The 20872-nt window shown below is 46.3% G+C and overlaps 1 protein-coding gene across 3 annotated transcripts in view; it reads right to left on the bottom strand.

Annotated features, from left to right (window-relative positions):
* The window catches only part of Zbtb46 (zinc finger and BTB domain containing 46), a 31945-nt gene that overhangs the window by 9291 nt on the left and 1782 nt on the right, over positions 1–20872 (bottom strand). The window contains exons 2-3 of one of the 3 annotated variants that reach the window (XM_026787304.1): positions 13479–13763; positions 10619–10712 (exon numbers count right to left, since the gene is read on the bottom strand). In XM_026787304.1, the coding sequence (XP_026643105.1) occupies positions 10660–10712; positions 13479–13763 (338 nt within the window). In that variant the 3' untranslated portion in view covers positions 10619–10659. Of the gene's footprint in view, positions 1–10466; positions 10713–13478; positions 13764–20872 lie in introns of those variants that run through there. The other 2 variants (XM_026787303.1, XM_005362687.3) reach the window with 2 other exon arrangements.

The following is a 20872-nucleotide window of genomic DNA, read 5'->3' as shown; positions in this document are numbered from 1 at the left end:
AGACCAGGCTGGTCTCGAACTCACAGAGATCCGCCTGCCTCTGCCTCCCGAGTGCTGGGATTAAAGGCGTGCGCCACCATCGCCCGGCTGTTTTCAGAATTTTTAAACATTTGTTACTACATTTAATTATTTATTTGGGGGCATGCCTGGGACAGGTAGATGACAACTAGATACAGGAGTTGGTTCTTGCCTTCCACTGTGTGGGCTCAAGGGATCAAGCTTGGTGGTAAGTGTCTTCACTTGCTGAGTCATCTTGTTTTAATCTTATGGGAAGCCTCCATAACTTAAGAATCATCTGCAGCCTACTCAGAGCATCCCCACAAGCCAAGCGAGTCAGCCCCAGAGGCAGTGAATGGCTGCTCTGCTCCTGCTTGTGTCTGTCGAGTTATCCAATCATGATTGGCTGGATTTGGTCAACATCAGCCTGGGGAAGTGCGGCTGGTTCTTGTTTGTTGCAACACAGTGTTCCTTTGTGTGACCTAGTCACAGCAAGCCCCTTTCTGCAGACTCATCTGGCTTAGGAAGCAGTGGTGCTGACATGGGACCTGCGTGTGCCTTGGTGGTCAGGAACTCTTATCTCTCTTGGGCACCAAAGGAAGGAAATAGACCACACACTAAAGGCTAAGCAGCTTTTCCAAAGTTTACAACCTAACTCAAGTTACTTTTGGTGCATGGCGAGGACACAGAATTTTTCTTCTGGGTGGATTTCCAGTTCTCTCAGGACCATGTGTCAGGCACAGCGCATCCATGTGCCCCAGTCTCTGCTGCAGCAAATCTGAACAGCTAGTACACTGCCAGCCTGCACCAAGTTCTCCTCACTTCCCACCAACCATGGCCTCTATTTTCTGTATTCGAAGCTTTGATACAGGGAACCCTGGAGAGATGGCTACTTCCAGGCCTGGTCATTCTGGGTATGCCTATAAAGGAACATCTGGATTGGGCTGAGGTAGGAAGATGCACCCTAAGTGTCTGCAGCATCATTCCATGGGCTGTGGTTCTAGACTGCAAAAAAGCAAAAGTTCAGCTGAGCACCGGCACCCATCACTCCTTGCCTCCTGACAGCTGGTACAATGGTTGGCTGCCCCTCAAGCTCCTGACACCATGCCTTCTTCTCCATGGTGGGCTAAAATAGGCCCTTCCTTCCTCAGTCTGCTCATCAGGCATTAATCACTGCCATGAGAAAAGCAATGTCCAGAGCAGCAGGGGTTTCACTCCTACCCAGACTCTACAAGACATCCACGCCCAGGACTACTGCTGCCTGCCCTAGATCCCCAGATCCTATACTCCCTCCCCTACCTAGGTCTTCCCATGAAAACCACAGCAAGGTTCTTGCTTCCATTTCCTTCCCTCCATCTGCCTCCCAAGTGCCTGGTACTTCCCTGTACTTCTCTGCATGGTGAGACATGCCTCCTATTTCTAGGGGTCAGTGAGTATTATAAACATACTCCTTTAGGGCAGCCATTTCTATGGCTCTATGACTCACCATTACTGACTAAAGCTCAAACACGGGTCCATGTTGAGCAGCAAGTACTCTTACCTACTGAGCCAGCTCTATGTTCATTTTCTGTGCCCTGTTTCATGATACCTTTACTTCCCTGGGGCTACTTTCTTTAAATTTTGTTATTTTTTACCTCCCTTTTGACACAAATTAAAAACCTCCCTGTAAGGGTAATTAGCTATAAACAATTTTGGGTGTGGTCTACCAGTTTGATAGGATGTACTTTTAGTATCTATTCACCTGCAATTCTGATAATATTGACACAGAGGCAAGGACATCCTGATTTGAGGCAAGCCTAGGCTACAAAGAAAACCTTACCTCGAAGCACAAAAACAGATGTGAATAGCACCACACACCTTTAACCTCAGCACTCAGGAGGTGGAGACAAGCAAAGGCCATCCTCAACTACATAGTGAGTCTGACTAAGGTCAGCACGGGATACAGGAGACCTTGTCTCATGACAAGAAACAGACAGAGTGGTCATTCTGCAGTAAAACTTTTGAGGCTGAGGCAGGAAGATCCCGAGTTTGAAATCAACCTGGGCTACTGTTCCAAAACAATAAATAGAAAGAAGGAAGGAGGGAGGGAAAGGAAGAGAGGGAGGGAGGGAGGGAGGGAGGGAGAGTACCGTCTAGTGCCTTAGTGCTACTGGACTCCACCCTGTTTGCCTGTAAGCACTCACTCCAGTCTTGACCTTTGATACTGTATATAGCCCCAGCTGGTCTATGCTGGTAAAACTTTCCTTCTATGAGTTTGGAATATTCTGCACTTGTTGATGTACTGTAGAGTTCCTAATTGTGCTGTTGTAGGTAAACATGTCTGTGAATATACACACAGAATTTAAACAAAACAAAGCTGAATGCAGCACAATAGTAACATCTTGCAACCAGATGGGTTTGTTCCAGGAATTCAAGGTTGATTTAGCACTGAAAATGGTTCAAATCCTCTCCACTCTCACTGAGATTTTAGAGAATGCCAAAAGCCCCAGTCATAACCACATCCTTCTCCCTGTCCCTAGTCCTCCCAACTTCTGATTCCTATGTCTATGAAGCTCAACCCAGGACGGCCCCTTCCATCACCACGCAGGATCCTCCAGCTACAGGTACTTTAAACTACTGTGCAGTACGTTATGTGTTTTCTTGGTGCATCTTTTTCTATCCCTTTGCTTTTAACTTTTCTTTGTCATGTATAAGCTGGGAAAAAAAGGCAGGCAGTACTTTAGTGGCCCCTCCCCTAGCAGTATTATACTAAGTTATTTTCACTTTCTAAACAAAACCAAACCTGAGCAGGCAGGCAGTTCTGATGGCAGAGCGCTTGCCTAGTAGGCACAGAACCCTGGGTCCCAGCACCAGCTCTACATAAACCGGCACGTGGCACACGCTTGCAATAGTGGCTCTTGGAGGTAGAAGCAGAAGGGTCAAGAGTTCAAGTCTTCCTCAGCAACTTAGCAAGTTTAAGGCTAGCCAGGGCCACAGGACACCTTATCTCAAACAAAGATTAATTTTTAAAAGAGTAAGTAATTTTTTAAAAGAATACACACCTGTCATCCCAGCACTTGGGAAGTTGAGGCCAAACAATCACATGAAGTCAGGAGTTCAAGGCTAACCTTGGTAAAATTTTGTCTGGTGTATGTATGTGAGCTTGACAAATTTATGAGGGGGAGTATTTAACCCGTTTATATTAATATAAAGGTTTTTTTTTCCTTTGTTGAAATAAGAGTCTTGCCTGCTTTAGCCCAAGTTAGCCTCATTCTGGACACAGCGTCCTGAGTGCTGGTACGTAGTCACTAATGCAACCAGGTTCAAGCCACCGCGACTTCCTATTTACCCTTCATCTTACCTTTAATGGGTTATGTATGCGCGCATGCATACATGAGCATGCGTGTACATGTGGAGGCTGGAGGACAGCCTCGGCTGCCATCCTCTTTCCTTGAGACCTAGAACTTACCAATTAATCTAGACTGGCTGGCCAGGGAGCCCCAGGGAGCTTGTCTTCTCACCACTGCTGGGATTACAGGTGTACACACCTGCACCTCCAGCTTTGTACGTGGGTCTGGAGACGGAGCTTGGGTCCTTGTGCTTGGTGCTATCTTTTCAAATATCACTATTTTTCTTCTCCACTAGCCTTTCAGTTCTTTGTGAAAGGCTTAACATGTTCTTACTATTCTTTGTCATTATTCTCTGTGACTATGTAGAGAACGCAAGAACCAGTTCACAACTCAGTCTCTTCAACCTTGTGTTAACATTTTACTCCTTTCAAGTTGAAACGCCAAAAGTCACAGCCGTCGGGCAGGATGCTCAGTCACCCACCACGTCCACCTCCTCCCCTTTTTCTTTGCATCAGCACCTAGCAGGCTTCTCCCTTCATCTTCTCACCTGGTCTAGGCTGTGCTTCCTGCTTGTCTGGCTCTGCTATCTAACTGGCATGGCCTCCAGATTTTACGTTTCCTGAGCACTTCTGGAGGGGAACTCTCCTATACATGAAGGGTATTCTGGGCACATACGTGCAGAGTGGTGATACCTGATCTGTAGTTCTTGTTTTGGGTATTTTTGCCCCTTCATAATGCCCTGAAGACTCACCTCTTTGTCACTGACACAAAACACAGCCACTCTGTGATCTCTAGTAAATGTACCTGTGACGCCCGTGGAATGGAGGTGTTCCTCCTCAGGGCCTCCTGACAAGACTGCCCTAGAACTTTATGTCTGGGGACATCTGGGTTTTTGTGTGTTTCTGTAACTGGATTCTGAAGTTTTTTAGGGGGTGGGGGCACAGCTTTTCAAATGCTTGTTGCCTGGAGGTTAAGTCCGATTCAAACTGATTGCGGTTGAAACTGGAAGCTCAAAGAGTTTTCTCAAAGGTTTTAGCTGAGCATGGTGACATATGTGTGTAACCCTAGCACTCAGGAGACGGAGGCAGAAGATCAGAAGTTGGAAGTCATCTTCAACTACATAGTAACTTTGAAGCTAATCTGGACTAGGTGAGACCCTATCTCCAAATAAACAAACAAATAAATAAAATTCCTTTGCAAGAATGTTTTTTTCTTAGTAAGTACATGACAAACTGCAAAATGATCATGGTGAGCGCTACATCACGCATGTAAGACACAGACTAACTTACAGAGTCAGGGCTCTGCTACAAGAGTGATGGTAAGTAAAAGCATACCCATTACTTTTCTAGAAGTAAACATCCAAATTTATGCGAGTGTCTTGTGGCAATTAAGAGTCTAATACAGACAAAGCCAACTTCCCACTGAAACTCTTCAAGAAAGATTGTCACGTGGTGATATAGCTGTTTTTTTGTTTTTTATTTTTTTTTAAATAAATCCCCAACAGCAATACTTTAATGAAACATTTCAATGAAATCAGATTACAGTGCCCACGAGCCTGTTGGAGAGACTTCACATGCTTGGTGGCTGCCGTTGGAGGAAGGTCACATTAGCAGTACTGGTGATGCTGCCATCTAGTCCATCCCAGTATCTACCATAAAACCACATTTTCAGGTTCGCTGGAGCCTATCCAAATCTGTAAAGGTTTTTTTTTTTTTTTAAATCAGCTCTTGGCTAAGGGCATGCTGGTATCTCCAAGCAGTAGCTCTTCAAATGGGCTCCAGGGACACTTCTCCCCCTGGGCTGCCCAAGCTCTAGGAGCTGTCATGGTGCCAGGAGCTCTCCATCTTCACAGCTTGTTAACTGTCATGAGATTTCACAGCAGGAACAGGCACAGGCAGACCTGAGCACTCACAGTGAGGATCTGTCACCTGATGGGTCATCTCCCCCACCTCCCAAGATGTCTACCCAACCACAGAGGGAATGCCTAATTATTCCAGAACCCTTCTGGGTCCACTTGCTATCTGACAAAAGATGAGTCCTTCTCTGGCTTCCTGGCATCCACTATGTTTATAAACACTCGCTCTTAATGTTGAGCTAGTATCAAATTCAACACATTCACCAAAGACCATCAAGAGCAGATAAAGGGCATTTCTTTCAAAATAAATCAGTTTCCAATAATTCAACATTTGGAGAGATGCAAAGTGCAAGACGTCATGGCTACATTTAGTCCTCAGATCTTCAATGTGGCTGAGTTAGATGTGTAGGCACCACTCCTCATGGACTGTGGACTGTCTCTGCCTCCTTGTGTCGGCAACCCACGTGGACTCCTCAGCTGGAAGCTGGCGTGCACTGCCCCCTGCCCACTGAAAGAGCACTGGTATAATTTTACCTGGAAGCTGACAGAGAACTGGAGACCACTGTCAACACACGCTCTATCTCCTGCACACACACCCGCCATCAACTGCCTCACACAGTTCTCGCGCAGGGCAGGCTGCAGCAAAGGAATTCTGTAGCAGAGCCTAGAACACTGGAGCCGGGCAGGGCAAATGTGCACACATAATCCAGAGCGTGACCAACGGCGCCTTCTGAGGCGAGCCACAAGCTACCTCTCTGTTCATAGGGACGTCTTCATTTGTAGGCTCCTTAGATGACTTCAGAGCTGTTAGTACCTAAGGCCACCTGGCACAGTTACCCCATGCTGGGCAAAGACATCCAGACCTATGAGAGGGACACTGGCCAAGGAGGTGCTAGATTCTCGCTAGATGCTCCAGCATCCTGCCTGGAGAGAACCAGCTGGAGCCAAGTCCAGCAACAACGGCCCACTCTATCGTCCAGGTCACAAGGTGTCAACCTAGAATCAGAGACAGATGTGTTACAAACCATCAGATGGGAGAAAGTTAGGAAAGATTTTTATAGACAGCATGCGTTCTCATCCCTCACTCACCTGGTCACTGTCCAGATTCTACAAAGACAATCAGTCACTGGCCACCTGGAAAGGAAGGCTGTCATTAATTCCCAAAGAACAGACGCGCAGAAGACAAGCCACCAGCAGAACACTAGCATCGTAGCTACAGCTTTAGAAAGGCCACAGACGAGAGCACCCAGTTAACGTCATAATCCAATGATTGAAGCCACTTTCTTCTCGAAGACTTCTGTGTTTTATTGACGGCAGCAAACAAACTGGCCTCCTATTGGTTGGCAGTAATCCCTGCAGGCTCAGGAACAGGAAAGAGACTCCACCTGGTATCTGTTGGGCCCCAAGAAGTGAGGGGTGAGGACAGACGCTCTTAGGTAGTCAGAAGCTCGCATTAACCTGACACAGACAAAACCCAGCAGAGATGGCCATGCTCCTCAGCTTTAGAGACAGGCGCTAAATGGACCAAATGTCTTCGTTAGAATAAAACCCAGCAAAACAAGATCAGAGAAATTCCTTGTTGTTTTTTGTTTTTCTTGATTTAGGAGATCTCAATGTGTTGCCCAGTCCGGTCTTGAACTTATAAGTCTAAGTAATCTTCCCACCTCAGCTTTTCATGTAGCTCAGAGAAATCTTCAAATTAACCATAAAGCAATTTAGCACACCTCACTGTGGGAATGAAGCCAACGTCAGTGAAAGTTGATGGAGGGCTGAGCTGAGCATAAGGAGGCCGGAGGCCGGATGGCTCCTAAGATCCTTAGCTGAGGCTGTTCCAAGTCCTCAGTCTGCACTTTGCTCACAGACTGCCCAGGTGTAGCTGGTGGCCCTTGCCTTACCTGGGCTGGGAAGCCATGCTGACTCCTAGGTTCTGAGCAGAAATAGGGAGAGATGTGTCCACGCTGCGCTAACACCCCCTATGGGCATCTCAGAAGCACTGTCAATGTTCTGGAGGGGGGCAGCTGGCTGGGCCCCAGGGCCAGGGTATGGATGGAGATGGGCTTTTGGCTGCTTTCACCAGCTGGCCAATTCCAATAGCAGGGGTTCTTGCATATCATTTGCCTGGAATAGGATCTCATTCTAAGAGCAAAATGAGTCCAACAGAGGAACTGGCATGGAAAGCTGTAACTCACAGCCTCTAGTTCAGAGCCAGGCTCCTGATAAGAACTCCAAGATGCTCTGGCCTGTGTCTAGCATGTCAAAGTCCCTTGTAGGAAACAGACTAAACTTCCAGATCAATCTAGAATTATGTTAAGGTCCTGGGCTGCTTGTTTAAACACCATACGGAAAAGTCTTTAACAACCCCAAGTCAAAATAAGCTGCCTGGGCAGGGCGGTGGTGGCGCACACCTTTAATCCCAGCACTCGGGAGGCAGAGGCAGGCGGATCTCTGTGAGTTCGAGACCAGCGTGGTCTACAAGAGCTAGTTCCAGGACAGGCTCCAAAACCACAGAGAAACCCTGTCTCGAAAAACAAAAAAAAAAAAAAAAAGCTGCCTGTGTTCTCTGTAGAATACAGAAAGAAGTACATCCAAGTCCAATACTCTGCTGGCTCCAAACTGGGAGGTTTGGAAGGTTGATAGCCATGCCCTTAGGACCTGAGAGGGATATGGAAAATTCACACGGGATATCACTGTGCTATACAGTTCTCAGGGGACCTTTCATTGCTGTGCTTGAGGATGTCACTTTGGGATCATCAGAAACAGTGAAAATGGTGGCAGAGTCGGTGGTGTCATTGCCTCTCAGGTCAGCTGGTCTTATTTGCTCATGTAAACCAAACTCAGACTCTTACAGTATTTCTCCAAGGCTCATGGGAGAAAGACAGGTGTCAAGGCCTCAGATTGGTCAATGTGCACCCACAAGCACAACTTGTAAAACGGTCACAGAGTGAGCTACAAATGATTTACTCCCTGGTTTCTGTGCAGTGAATGATGAACATGAAAAGGTAAGTTGTCAGCTTACTGCTGAAAAAGTAACAGGAGAAAATCAAGCCAACCTGAATCAAAAGAAGTAACACAAAGTCCATTTCTGGGGACTGCAGTTACAAGAATGGTATACAGTATGAAACCACCATCCTGTTAATTTAGGCCTACCTATGAAAAGAAGGAAGTTAATTCATTTTTCTAGAATGTTCTAGAACTGTCCAGAGAAAATTTGAGTATTCACTGCTTTGTACTATCTGTACACATGTTTAAAACCTGCAAGAGAAGCTGCAGAGATGGCTCATTGGCTAAGAGTGTGTAACTTTCAGAAGACCTAAGTTCAGTTCCCAGCACCCAGAGTTGCCTGGAGTTACAGCTCCACAGGATCTGGCACCTTCTTCTGGCCTCTGTAAGCACATGGTTCACACATACCCCATACACGCACATGCACACACGCATGCACATGAGCACGAATTAAAAAAAAATATTTATTAAAAAACTTGCAAGCCAGGCGATGGTGGCGCACGCCTTTAATCCCAGCACTCGGGAGGCAGAGGCAGGCGGATCTCTGTGAGTTCGAGACCAGCCTGGTCTACAGAGCCAGTTCCAGGACAGGCTCCAAAACCACAGAGAAACCCTGTCTCGAAAAAACAAAAACAACAACAACAAAAACAAAAAAAAAAAACAAAAAAACTTGCAAGTGGGGGGCTAGAAAGATGGCCCAGAGCACTGACTGCTCTTCCAGAGGTCAGGTCCAGAGTTCAATTCCAAGCAACCATTTGGTGGCTCACAACCATCTATAATGAGATCTGGTGCCCTCCTCTGGCCTGCAGGGATACATGCTGTCAGAAAACTGTACACATAATAAATTTTTTTTTAAAGTTAAAAAAAAAAAACCTTGCAAGTGCAGGGTTTGACGGTGCACAATCCAGTGATCCTTGCACTCATGAGACAGACACAGAAGGATCAGGAGTCTAAGGTTATCCACAGCTACGTACCAAGCTTGATGCCAGCCTGGGCTACATGAGACCCTGCCTCAGAAAACAATAATAAAAGAAAGATCTGCAATTTCACTAGGTTCAGTGGTGTGGGATTGTAATTCTAGTGCTCAAGGGAATGTGACAGGAGACCAGAGATCTGTCTGAGTTACATAGTAAACTGGTCAACTTATCAAGAGTCTGACTGTCTCAAAATCAAAGTTAAAAAGGGCTGGAGAGTCTTTCAAGGGCAGAGTGCTTATCTCTCATGTTCAAGGTCAATCCCCAGTACGAAACAACAGTAATAAAAATCTTTAACTACAATTGAATTTCCATACAAAATTGCCATGATCAAACCACACATCTCTATCTGTGTGAGCAGAGAGAGTCGGGTTGTAGCTAGAGCACCAATGCTTCATGTCCTGCACCACAAAACAGCCACCCCACTGCACTGAGGAGCTTCAGGTACTGCAGTGGAGTCTCAGCCCCACCTGACAAAGCTTGGTACCAGCAACACAGGTGGTGGTTGTGAGTTCAGGGACAGTCGAATCCAGCCAGACACAGCAGCCAGAAGCCTGGCACCCTGTCCCAAGCGCCTCTCTGGAGCTCATCAGAATTGAAGCAGAAGCTCTCCCAACAAAGGGAGGGAAAAAATACCCAGCCAAATACTAGGCATTTCTTTTTAAATATATTTGGCATTCCTGGGTATATAGCCCTAAAAAGGCCTCCCACAACAGATTCTCCAACACACCTGCAGCTCAAAGAGTACATTTCTGGAACTGGAAGGGGAGCCGAGTGCTTAGGCAAGGTGCACAGGCAGTTTGTGGACTAGGGCTGCTCCTCCTGCCTCAGCCACTCATCTCTCCCCAACTTGTAACAACCCAGCCCCAGTTTATTGATGGTAAAATGAAACAAGCTGTCCTGTCAGCCACATAACTCCTGAAGGAAAGTCAGCAAAGCTCCAATGTCCCTAATGTTTCCTTCAAGTGTCCAGAGCAAAGATGACATCACAGAGGAATAGACCTCGATCATACGCCACTGCAACCCTTGCTTCTGTTCCATACATGTTCACGGAGCACAGTGGGCGGCTCCTGCACACTTTGTGGATGTGAGGGCACGTGGGTGTTGCCTGCAGAGCCTGCTACCAGCAGAACCAGCACTACCCATCCCTAAACCTTGCCACAACCCCCAAAGCCATCTGTCTTGGGGTATAAGCAGTACTGTCCATCATGGACACTCATGGTGGATCTTGACACAGTGAGACAAAGCACACATTTTGGAAAACAAGAATTTATCTGAGCATTTCTATGCTTCATTCTAATGTAGCACAAAACCTGGCAGGCTAACTTAGGATGTTAGGAAATAATGTTTCAAATAACTGACTCATTCTTCCACATCTACACATAGTCAAAGTTCTATAGTTCACGACCAAACCCCACATCTTGTCACTCAAAAAAAGGGGCAGGATTTCAATATGTACGTACCCCTGTTAATTCAAACTTATGATCCTTCTGCCTCAATCTCCTCAATTCTGGGAGTACAGGTGATCACCCAGCATGATTCTGTCAACCTCTAACCCTATACACAGAAAATAAAAGGACAAATTTATATGAAAACAGTGAAATATTTAGCATATTAAAAATAAGGATATTAAAACATCGCTGAAATATCAAAATATCAAACCTAAAAGCTGATTCCATCTGTAAAGGACAGAACAGGAGGAGCCTTGGCAATCTTTGGAAGTACAAGGGTGCATACGCTAAACCTCAGAAGCGGTCACAAGGAGGTCTTGCTACCCTACACCACCTCCAAGCTTTATAAGACTGCGAAGTAACTCATACCAAAAGAGAGATCTGAGAAGGAAAACACACACTTACAGCCCCTTCCTAGCCAGGCACTACCTTGGCTTGGCTAAGCTCTAGCACCTCCTAAAGCAAGGAAGTCCTTGCTTTAGGGCCAGGGTCACTCAGACAGCGGGGCCGGAAGGGGCTTCCTCAAGCTCCCCGAGGTCACAGTTCTATAGTTCAGAAAGTGAAATCAGCTTTTATGGCTGGCCATGCCAGCTGACTGTGGACATGACTACTGTGTGTTCCTAGCACAAACAGAGCTCATGCCAAAGTGAAGCTAGTAGATACAGAAAGGACAGAAATCCTGTTCTCATTCATATTTTCTCTCTCTCTGATGTGGTTTCTCTGTAATAGCCCTGGCTCAGGTTGGCCTTGAACTCACAGAGATCCATCTCACGAGTGGATTAAAATTAAAAGTGTGCACCACCAAATTTATTCTTTCTTTTTTTAAAAAATATTTATCTGCCGGGCGGTGGTGGCGCACGCCTGTAATCCCAGCACTCGGGAGGCAGAGGCAGGCGGATCTCTGTGAGTTCGAGACCAGCCTGGTCTACAAAGGGAGTTCCAGGACAGGCTCCAAAACCACAGAGAAACCCTGTCTCGAAAAAACAAAAAAACAAAAACAAAAAAAAAATAAATAAAAAATATTTATCTATTTATTATGTATACAATATTCTGTGTGTATGCCTGAAGGCCAGAAGAGGGCGCCAGACCTCTTTACAGATGGTTGTGAGCCACCATGTGGTTGCTGGGAATTGAACTCAGGACCTTTGGAAGAGCAGGCAATGCTCTTAACCACTGAGCCATCTCTCCAGCCCCACCAAATTTACTCTTAAAGACAAAAACTATCTGGGAAACCAGGGAACAAACAGGAGCTGCTACCCCAGCCTGCCCTGAAGGAGGAGTTTTAGACTACATTGGACACGCATGTCCCATGAGTATGAAGAGTAAGAATAATTCAGACCTCACCTCACCTCCACTGCTCCATGTTATCCACAAAAAGTTGTTGAATTTCAGAACTCCTCTGTTCATGTGAATTCCAGGTACCCCACATCCCCTGCAATCACCTCCACGAACTGTCCCAATACTTTGGGACTTTGAAGAATCCAACAATCCATGCCCATAAATATACTTTGCTCCTGAGACATTCACCACACTTGTTTGTCTAAGCCATGTTCCCTACTTTCAGATGCTGTTTAACAATTACAACAGGTAGTGATTGGCTCCACCCCATTTCCCAGATGTGGGAAACAAGGCCTAAGAGTTTTTGACAGCAAGCCTCATGTGAGTGCACCCTGTTGATGGGGCAGCCTCAGTCTGTCGCCAAGGCCACTTGATAGGTAACTTGGAAATAAAGAGGGCAGACATCATTTTCCACCTTTAGTCTTTATTTGCCATACGCAATTTGCATAACTCCTCAAACCAATACAAAAGCCCAACAAATAATGCTTTGGTGCTCACGGAAACATAACTGTAAATACGGTGCAAAGGCGACTGGAAACTGTCCTGTAACCCTGTGGCTTGGAGGGTAACCATTCACCACCATACATGTACTCGGGCTTCCTGGAACACGCTACCCCTCATGTTCCCAACTCAGTGTCTCCAGTGTGGGGTGTGCCCCCTTCCTTCCCCACAGAGAGAAAGGTATCAAGTCATTTTCTCCCACTCATGGCTGAGCACCAGAGAAACAGGAAGTTCTGGAGCTAGGCTGATGCCCAGGGCAGTCACACCTTTCTCCTTGAACAGATGGCTGCTATAGTCAGCATGTACTGGGATAAGGGAAGCAGCCTGTCTTAGGGCTATGAGCTCTGAAGATGTTCATGCCTCTCGTCTCACAAAAAAAGGCAGCTTGAAGGAGTCAGGGCTGAACAGCAGCTGCCCTTCAACTACAACATGGTCAGTCGGTCTGTGGTCTGGATTGCAGCAAGACACACTAAGGTCTCAGATGCAGCATCCAACTCCTCTCTGAAAATACACACGTGACCAGCATTCTCTAACAAGAACAAAGCAAGCTCCACATCCCTGGGTCAGCGGCTCTCTGTGTGTCTCATACACAGAACAAATCCCAGCACAAAGGCTGGGTGGCAGGACCAGCAGAGGGAGCCAGCACCTGTTCCCTAGACACAAACACTCTCTGGCACCAGGCCTGCCACTGGCTCAAAAGGGCTTGTGGTTTTAAGTTCACTAATTGTGTGTACTTGTAAGTTTGGTGGGTTTTAGGCTGAGATCCTTCGAGTTTGAGCACAAAACATTCCAATATGCACTCTCTGCTTCCTCTGGATACCCAACGACACATACCAAGCATGCTGGTCCCAGAGGACTCAAAGCCAGTCTACCTCCTGAAAGACCTTGAGGTAGCTGGAAAGTAGCTCAACCCCCAGCCAATCTGCCTGACAAACCACCTATAACCTCAACCTTAGTAACCCTGGGTCTGAGAGTTGAAAGGAGGTGCTTAAAACCAAAGCAGGACACAGCGACACACCAGGGTTGCACTTACGAGACAGTGAGTGGGCACCTTTGGGTAGGTACTCGAACAGAAGCGAGCCGTCATCACCGAGCACGTCAGCCTTGAGTGACAGCAGACTGTTCTTACTCATGAGGGCGGCGCGAAGGTTGGCCACCGCAGTGGCCTGGTGCAGCGCTTCCTCCTTCTCTGGGGTGAGGGGTGGGCCCAAGTAGCTGGTTTCTCCTCCCAGGAGGCCCTCGTCGATGTGTGCGTACAGCTCTGCTCTCTCACCTCGGCTGTCCGAGCTGCTGGCCTCAGTGACAGTCAGGTCCACATCTAGGGAAGGGAGGTAAACACGCGTCATTTGGAGATATTGCGACTGCGAAATAAAGACCATTAGGAGGATAAAGGCAATGAATGAGCTTCATTCTAGTCCAGCTTGTGGACCAGTACCCACCCAGAGCAAACTGTACCCTTAGAATATTGTACTACTAATCCCACCTGCCCATATCCATAACATGCCACACAGCACAGCAAAAATTACAATCCAATGGAGTTTCACTCAGAACCAAGGTACAAGGCCACTAACCCTTGATAAGGGATCTAAGACCTGAGCCGAGACCCAGCTCCGGAGCTACACGATCTCCTCAAATAACAGGGCATTCAACACGCACCAACGACCAAAAACTATAAAACTCATAGAAGAAAATCTACATGACCTCAGACTTGGCAGTGGGTTGTCAGACACCGAAAGCACTAGTAATGAAACAAAAATTGGATTTCATCAAAATTAAAACTTTGTGCCAGGTATGATGGTGCCTGCCTGCAGTTCCAACACTTAGGAGAAAGAGCAAGAGGACAGGGAGCTCAAGGTGACTCTCAGCTACACAGAGAGTCTGAGACCAGCCTAGGCGATATGAAGCTCTGCCTCAAAAATAAAACAAAATACAAAACAAACAAATAAAAGCTGACAGGGCTGGAGACATGGCTCAGCGGTTAAGAGCACTGACTGCTCTTCCAGAGGACCCAGGTTCAATTCCCAGCACCCACATGGTAGCTCACAACTGTCTGAAAATGCAGTTCCATGAGATCTGACACCTTCACACCAATGCACATAAAATAAAGTTAAATAAATCATTAAAAAAAAAAGATGACATGCTCCAATGGCAACCAACAGAACAGAGATGGCATGTACAAGTCACCTACATACATTCTGAGACAGTGTCTCCTGAACTCTTGTTCTCCTCTTAGCTCTTTGTAGCCAGGGATGACCTTGAGCTCCTGATCCTCCCAGCCTCCACCTCTTAAGTCCTGGCATTACAGGTGTGTGCCACCAGGCCTTATGTACATGGTACTGGGAACTGAACCTAGGACCTATACATACTAGTAAGCAGTCCACCACTGAACATATCCCATTCCAAAATTATATAGCTGATAAGACACATAACAGACTCTAAAATCTCTTTAATTCCATAACAAAGGTAAATAAAGCAGATCTGATTAGTTATCTAAAGACACAGAATGCCAATAATCTCACAAAAAGATATTCAAACATCTTTGTCAAGAGAAATGCAAATCAAAAACATAGGGGCTGGGGGAATGGCTCAGTGGGCTAAGAACACTTCCCATTAAAGTATGCGGTTCTGAGTTTGAATCCCCTGCATTTATGTAAAAAGTCAGCCCTGACTGTGGTAAGTGCTCGCCTAGCATCCCAAAGACCCTGCGTTCAATCCCCAGCACTGTAAGAGAAACAAAACCACAGTGAGATACAGTTTCACACCTGTGAGAACAGCACTTATCAAACCAACAGAAAGCAACAAGCACCATTGAGGAGAACCTGAAGCCTTGTCATAGCTGAAAACATGAATCATGCAGCATCTGCGGAAGGGTCACAGGCCCAAGGCATTCTGGTTAGACAAGCTGAGGTGACCAAGCAAGGAAATCTGTTGCTCGTTACATGAGAAAAGTAAAGGGGGAAATATCACATATGATCTGAGCTAACCCTCTTCCCCAGGGGAACAGACTGGAGAGAAAACACTAGAAGCAGAGAAAACATCATAGGAGACAGTGCTGAGGAGGGTCATCAGATCCCCATTTGATATCTCAGCCACTCCTTTTTGCCCGTCTGTCAGACAATTGTAATTCTTTATGTGGTCTTGTGGTCTCAAGGAATGATAGTGCACACAGTGTGTGAAAGGCTAACTCAACAGGGGACTCCATCTCTGCGACCATTACCCACGCTGCAATGAGAAGTTTTGGTGCTGTGACTCTTTCGGGTCACCCATGCTCTATAGGTAAACCCAATAAAGTCATTGGTTCACCAAGCTGGGCTTTGATAGAATGGTTACTGTAGCTTGCTCTTGACGTCCTATTTAAAGTAAGTACATATTTGTTCACAACTCTCCTTGAAGAGTTCATCCAACAATGTTTGATTCCTCAGATTTCTTAAAAAAAGATTTATTTATTATGTATACAGTGTTCTGCCTGCATGTATGCCTGCAGGCCAGAAAAGGGCACCAGATCTGTAATAACAGATGGTTGTGAGCCACTGTGTGGTTTCTGGGAGTTGAACTAAGGATCTCAGTCAACCAGTGCTCTTACTCTCTGAGCCACCTCTCCAGCCCTCCTCAGATTTATTTACTTTTATTTTAGGATACTGGTTTATTTTATGGTATGGGTTTTGCCTGCATGTAAAGACGTTATGTGCGTTCAGTGCCTGTGCAGGGTGTAGGACAAAAGAGGGTATTTTATGCCATGGAACAGGAGGCACAGGCAGTTGTGAACCACCTATGGGTGCTGGAAACCAATCCTGGGTCTTCTTCAAGAGCAAAAAGTCCTTTTAAACACTGAGCCATCTCTCCAGCTTACAGACACTCAGTTTTTAAAATGACTTGTATTATCTTTTGTGATTTTATTTCATCTTGTGGTAGTAAGGATCAACTCTAGGACCTCTGCCACTGAACCACAGTCTAGGCCTTAAAATCCTTGAAGTGCCAGGCATTGGTTGGTGCACATCTTTAATCCCACCACTAGGGAGGCAGAGCAGGCGGATCTCTGTGAGTTCAAGGCCAGTCTGGTCTACAAGCTAGTTCCGGGACAGGCTCCAAAGCTACAGAGAAACCTTGTCTTAAAAAAATATAAACAAAAACAAAACTAAAAAAGTCCTTGAAGAAAGCCCTGGCATAACAGCTTTCAAATAAGCACATGAAATCATAACAAATAGAGTGGGTTCAAGTCTGTAATCACAGCATTCAGGAGGCTGAGGCAGGAGGATCAGTTCAAGGCCACTTTGGTGTCGTTGTGAACACCTGTCGTCCATCACGGGAGCTCAAGGTCATCTTCAGCTACTAGCAAGTTCAAGACCAATCTAGGCTATGTAATCGAGGGGCAGAAAAGGTGGCTCAGTGTCAAGAATGCTGGCTGAGGGGCTAGAGAGATGGCTCAGCAGCTAACTGCATGGGCTGGGCTGTTCTTCCAAAGGTTCTAGGTTCAAATCCATCACTCACATGGGAGCTCACAACTGTCTGTAACTTTAGTCCCAGCAGATCCAACACCCTCACACAGACATACATGCAGACAAAACATCAATGCACATAAAAAAAATAAATAAATAGGGTTTTGTTGTTGCTTTTTACAGTACAGTGGGAAACAAACAACAGGAAACACCACCATAAGCCCATGCCTTCAATCCCAGCTCTTGAGATGTAGAGGCAGGAAAGTCATAAATTCAACGTCAGCCTGGGCTACGCGGTGAGATAGCCTCGTGAAACAAAGCAAAACAAACAAGAAATATTACCACAGATAAGAACTACTCAATTTCAGGTGACTGTCCCACCAACTTGGGATCCTGCCAGAGTCTGCCTCCTTTGCAACAGACCAGAAAGATTCCTGCAGAATCTGGGGGTGTCAATGCTCTGTCTACAGTCATCTTAACATGTGACTTGCTGGGTTTCCAGAAGCAAATCCCTCCACACAGCTGTCTGTTCATTCCTCAGCCTAGGCGACACACCCCTCAGCCCAGGAGGCACTGGACTGTTCTGGTGGGAACCATGTACCATTAACTCTGCCAGGTACCCATGGTGACTAGTCACCTAGTGTCCTCATCTCAAGGGATGTTTAGGCTAATCTATGTACACAGGAACCTTTCAAGTTAACCCTCTGTGAATTCTGTTTTTAAAAACACCATGACAATACAAAGCATTTCCACTGCAGCTCAGCCTAAAGAGGGATGGACAATGAGACCCTGGCAAGCTACTGCTCAGAGGTGCAAAAGGAAGGTTATGGTCCTGAGACCAGCCGGCCCCTCTCCCTCAAGATGAAAAGCCACTCTGTACACACTAGGTCTGTCAGAACCTGGACTCAGCCTGTCAAGCACTGCTGAATGCCGGGACGCCTCTTCCTGTAACAGGTTTCTGACCTGTGCTTGTTCTTGCCTCCTGTTCTTGCCTCCTCTGCTATTTTATGACATCAGCATTGTCCTTCCCACAACTGACAGGAAGGTGTGCACTTCAGCGCCAGGTTTTCTCATTTAAACAGAGCCATCAAAAAGAGAGCAGTTTCGCCTGTCTGGTCACCAGCTGCCACTCTAAACACTGTAACACAGTCCAACCAGACCTGTTTCCAGGAGGTGCTGTCAGTCGTATCTGGGAGGAAAACCACACAGGCGATATGAAGAACAGAGCAGGTAGTGCTATGGAATGTGGGGTGTGGGGAGCGGAGGCAGATGGTGCCCCCTTTTCCCTCAAAGTCATGCAGTCCCTCCACGCACCCACAATAGCAGAAGATCCTCTTTACAGAGATGGTCAGTTCGAGGGGAAACAGTGATCAGGAGGTACTGTCTGAGAGAAGAATTTTAAAGAAAAAGATGATCAAATTTGTTATGTTATGCTGTCTAAATGACATCATGAAAAGGTGGCCTTATCAACAGCGTACCAGATGTCAAGTCCGGGCAGCACCAGGACTGAATGCTTGCAATGCTCTTCACAGCCATGACAGATCATGACACCAGTACATGGGCAAGGGATAAGCTCACATGGCTTTTAGTTCCTCTAAGTACTCCCAACTATGCTATGTGGACCAGGATGGCTATGACAGACTATGAGGCTTTGAACCCCTAACTCTGGTTTCCATTCACTGCCAGGGATGACCTGGGAAGAGAAATATAGGCTGCATCTGATCTAGAGAGGAATGAAGAGACTCATCCTGAAAGTCCATGGCATCCATCCCCCAAGCAGGGAGGCGCCATAGAGTGTGGTCAACACCGAATCCCAGATTCCCCATCTTCAGCTGGGAACCGCACTGAGATCCTGATGTGTCCTTAGCAATTCCAACATGTGGGGGTTCAATGTTCCCAAAGTCCAGAACACTAACTCAACAAACCTTCAACTTTAAAATAGCTTCACATTTGATGCTTGTGGAATAGTTAGGAATGAGTGTAGCTGGGGCCCTCGACTGTTTCTCCACCATCCCTAAGCGAGAGAGACACTATTTCACCTCATAGCAGCATCACAACCACCCTGAGACTCATCACTGACCTGCAGATCCATCAGGGGAGGCTCCAGCCTAGGATGCCCCCGAGAGATGCTGAGCCCCCAGCCAAAAGACTCGCCTGAGTCCATCACATGGACATGCACAACCGATGCGCTTATTTAATACCATCTCACCAGTTACCACATAGACTAAGTCAATTTTAAAACCTGTTTTCCAGACCTGCTGGGTTATGATGCATTTGACCTTTCGTTTCGAAAATCACAGGAGCTGAGATGGAGACACAGAGAGGCCAAGACAAGTGGCCAGGACCAGCAGGTTTCACTTCTGAGGAACTGCTCAGAAAGCCTTGATGGCAACAGGCATGTGTCTTTAGAAAAAAAGCCTTTTCAGGGCTGGAGAGATGGCTCAGAGGTTAAGAGCACTGGCTGCTCTTCCAGATGTCCTGAGTTCAATTCCCAACAACCACATGGTGGCTCTCAACCATCTGTAATGATATATGACGCCCTCTTCTGGCCTAAAGGCATACATGCAGGCGAAACACTGTTTATAATAAATAAATAAATCTTAAAAAAAAAAAAAGACAAAGTTTTTCGGATCTCTGTGAGTTAGAGGCCAGCTGGTCTACAGGCTCCAAAGCTACAGAGAAACCCTGTCTCAAAAAAAAAAAAAAAAAAAAAGAGAGCCCTTTCTCCTATAAATAATACATCAATCTTTAATGAAAACAAACTGACCTCCATCAAGTGTCGTGATTTATGTTTCTGCCAGGGTGGCAGAGACCCAACGAATGACACACTACCATGACATGCAGGAAGCATCCCACGCTCCAGCCTACACCTCTCATCCTTATCTCAGCCTTCAGAATCCCCAAGCAAAAGCAGTTCACAGTTGCCTTGGCAACCCAAGGATTTAAGACTAAGAAAGTATACAGCCAAAATCACTTGTTGGATTCTGAAAACACCTTCTGCTCGCTGACTGCATTTGAAACCTCCAGCCCACAGGCTCTAGGATTGTTCCACTTACTAATTTACCATTGACTCCCATGGACTACACGCCCCCAGCGCCATCAGCTGCAGGGAAAATGACTGAGCACACAAATATATTCTGAGACAAGTGGAGGATGGCCCCCAATATCTGTGAACCCCGAAACGTGCCCCCAAGTCTCAGCATTCACCAGGTTTGGGTCAGAACTGACAAAAGATTATAAGCAAATCCAGGAGGCGGACATCACTATCCATGTCTATTGCTTGTGAGCCTCTCCACAGGACAACGATCAGGAAATGACTGATACTCTTCTGATTCAGTTCAGTCCATCCCTAGGGAGAACGGGGGCTGCTCGGAGACACGTATCAATGTCAGAAGATATTTGTGACTGTCACAACTGTGTCAAATGCCTCTGATACCTTGTGGATATACACTCTGCTCAACTTCCTCCCGCCCCCAGGACACCGGCACAGAGAATGATTCAGCCCAAGGTGCAGCAATGCTAAGTGAAACCAACTTTTAGAAATATCCAAGCTCTGGCTCCATGCTTGGTGGCTCGGTGTTGGAAAGAGGGCAATGAGAACTTTAAAAATAAAATTGAAATGTGTGGCAAGAGATGGTTCAGAGGTTAAGAGCACTTGTTGCTCTTATAGAGGACTCAGGTTTAATTCTCAGTACTCCTGTGACAGACAGCTCACAACAATCAGTAACTCCAGTCCCAGTGTATATATGGTACCCTCTGCTGACCTCCACTGGCACCAAGCACACACACGACACACATACATAAGTGCAAGCAAAACATTCATATAAAATAAAATAAAAATTATTTTAAGTTCTGGAGATGGGTAGTAGTACAACATGAATATATTTAATGTCAGTGAGCTGCTCTGTTAAAAATGTTCACAAGGCAAAGGGGGCTGAAGAGATGGCTCAGCAGTTAAGCATATACTGTTCTTTCTTTTTTTTTTTTTTTG

This window comes from Microtus ochrogaster, linkage group LG8 (genome assembly GCF_000317375.1).
Source record: "Microtus ochrogaster isolate Prairie Vole_2 linkage group LG8, MicOch1.0, whole genome shotgun sequence".
NCBI lineage: Eukaryota > Metazoa > Chordata > Mammalia > Rodentia > Cricetidae > Microtus > Microtus ochrogaster.
The sequence above is the reverse complement of the archived record's forward strand: the minus strand, read 5'-3'. Positions and strand labels throughout refer to the sequence as shown.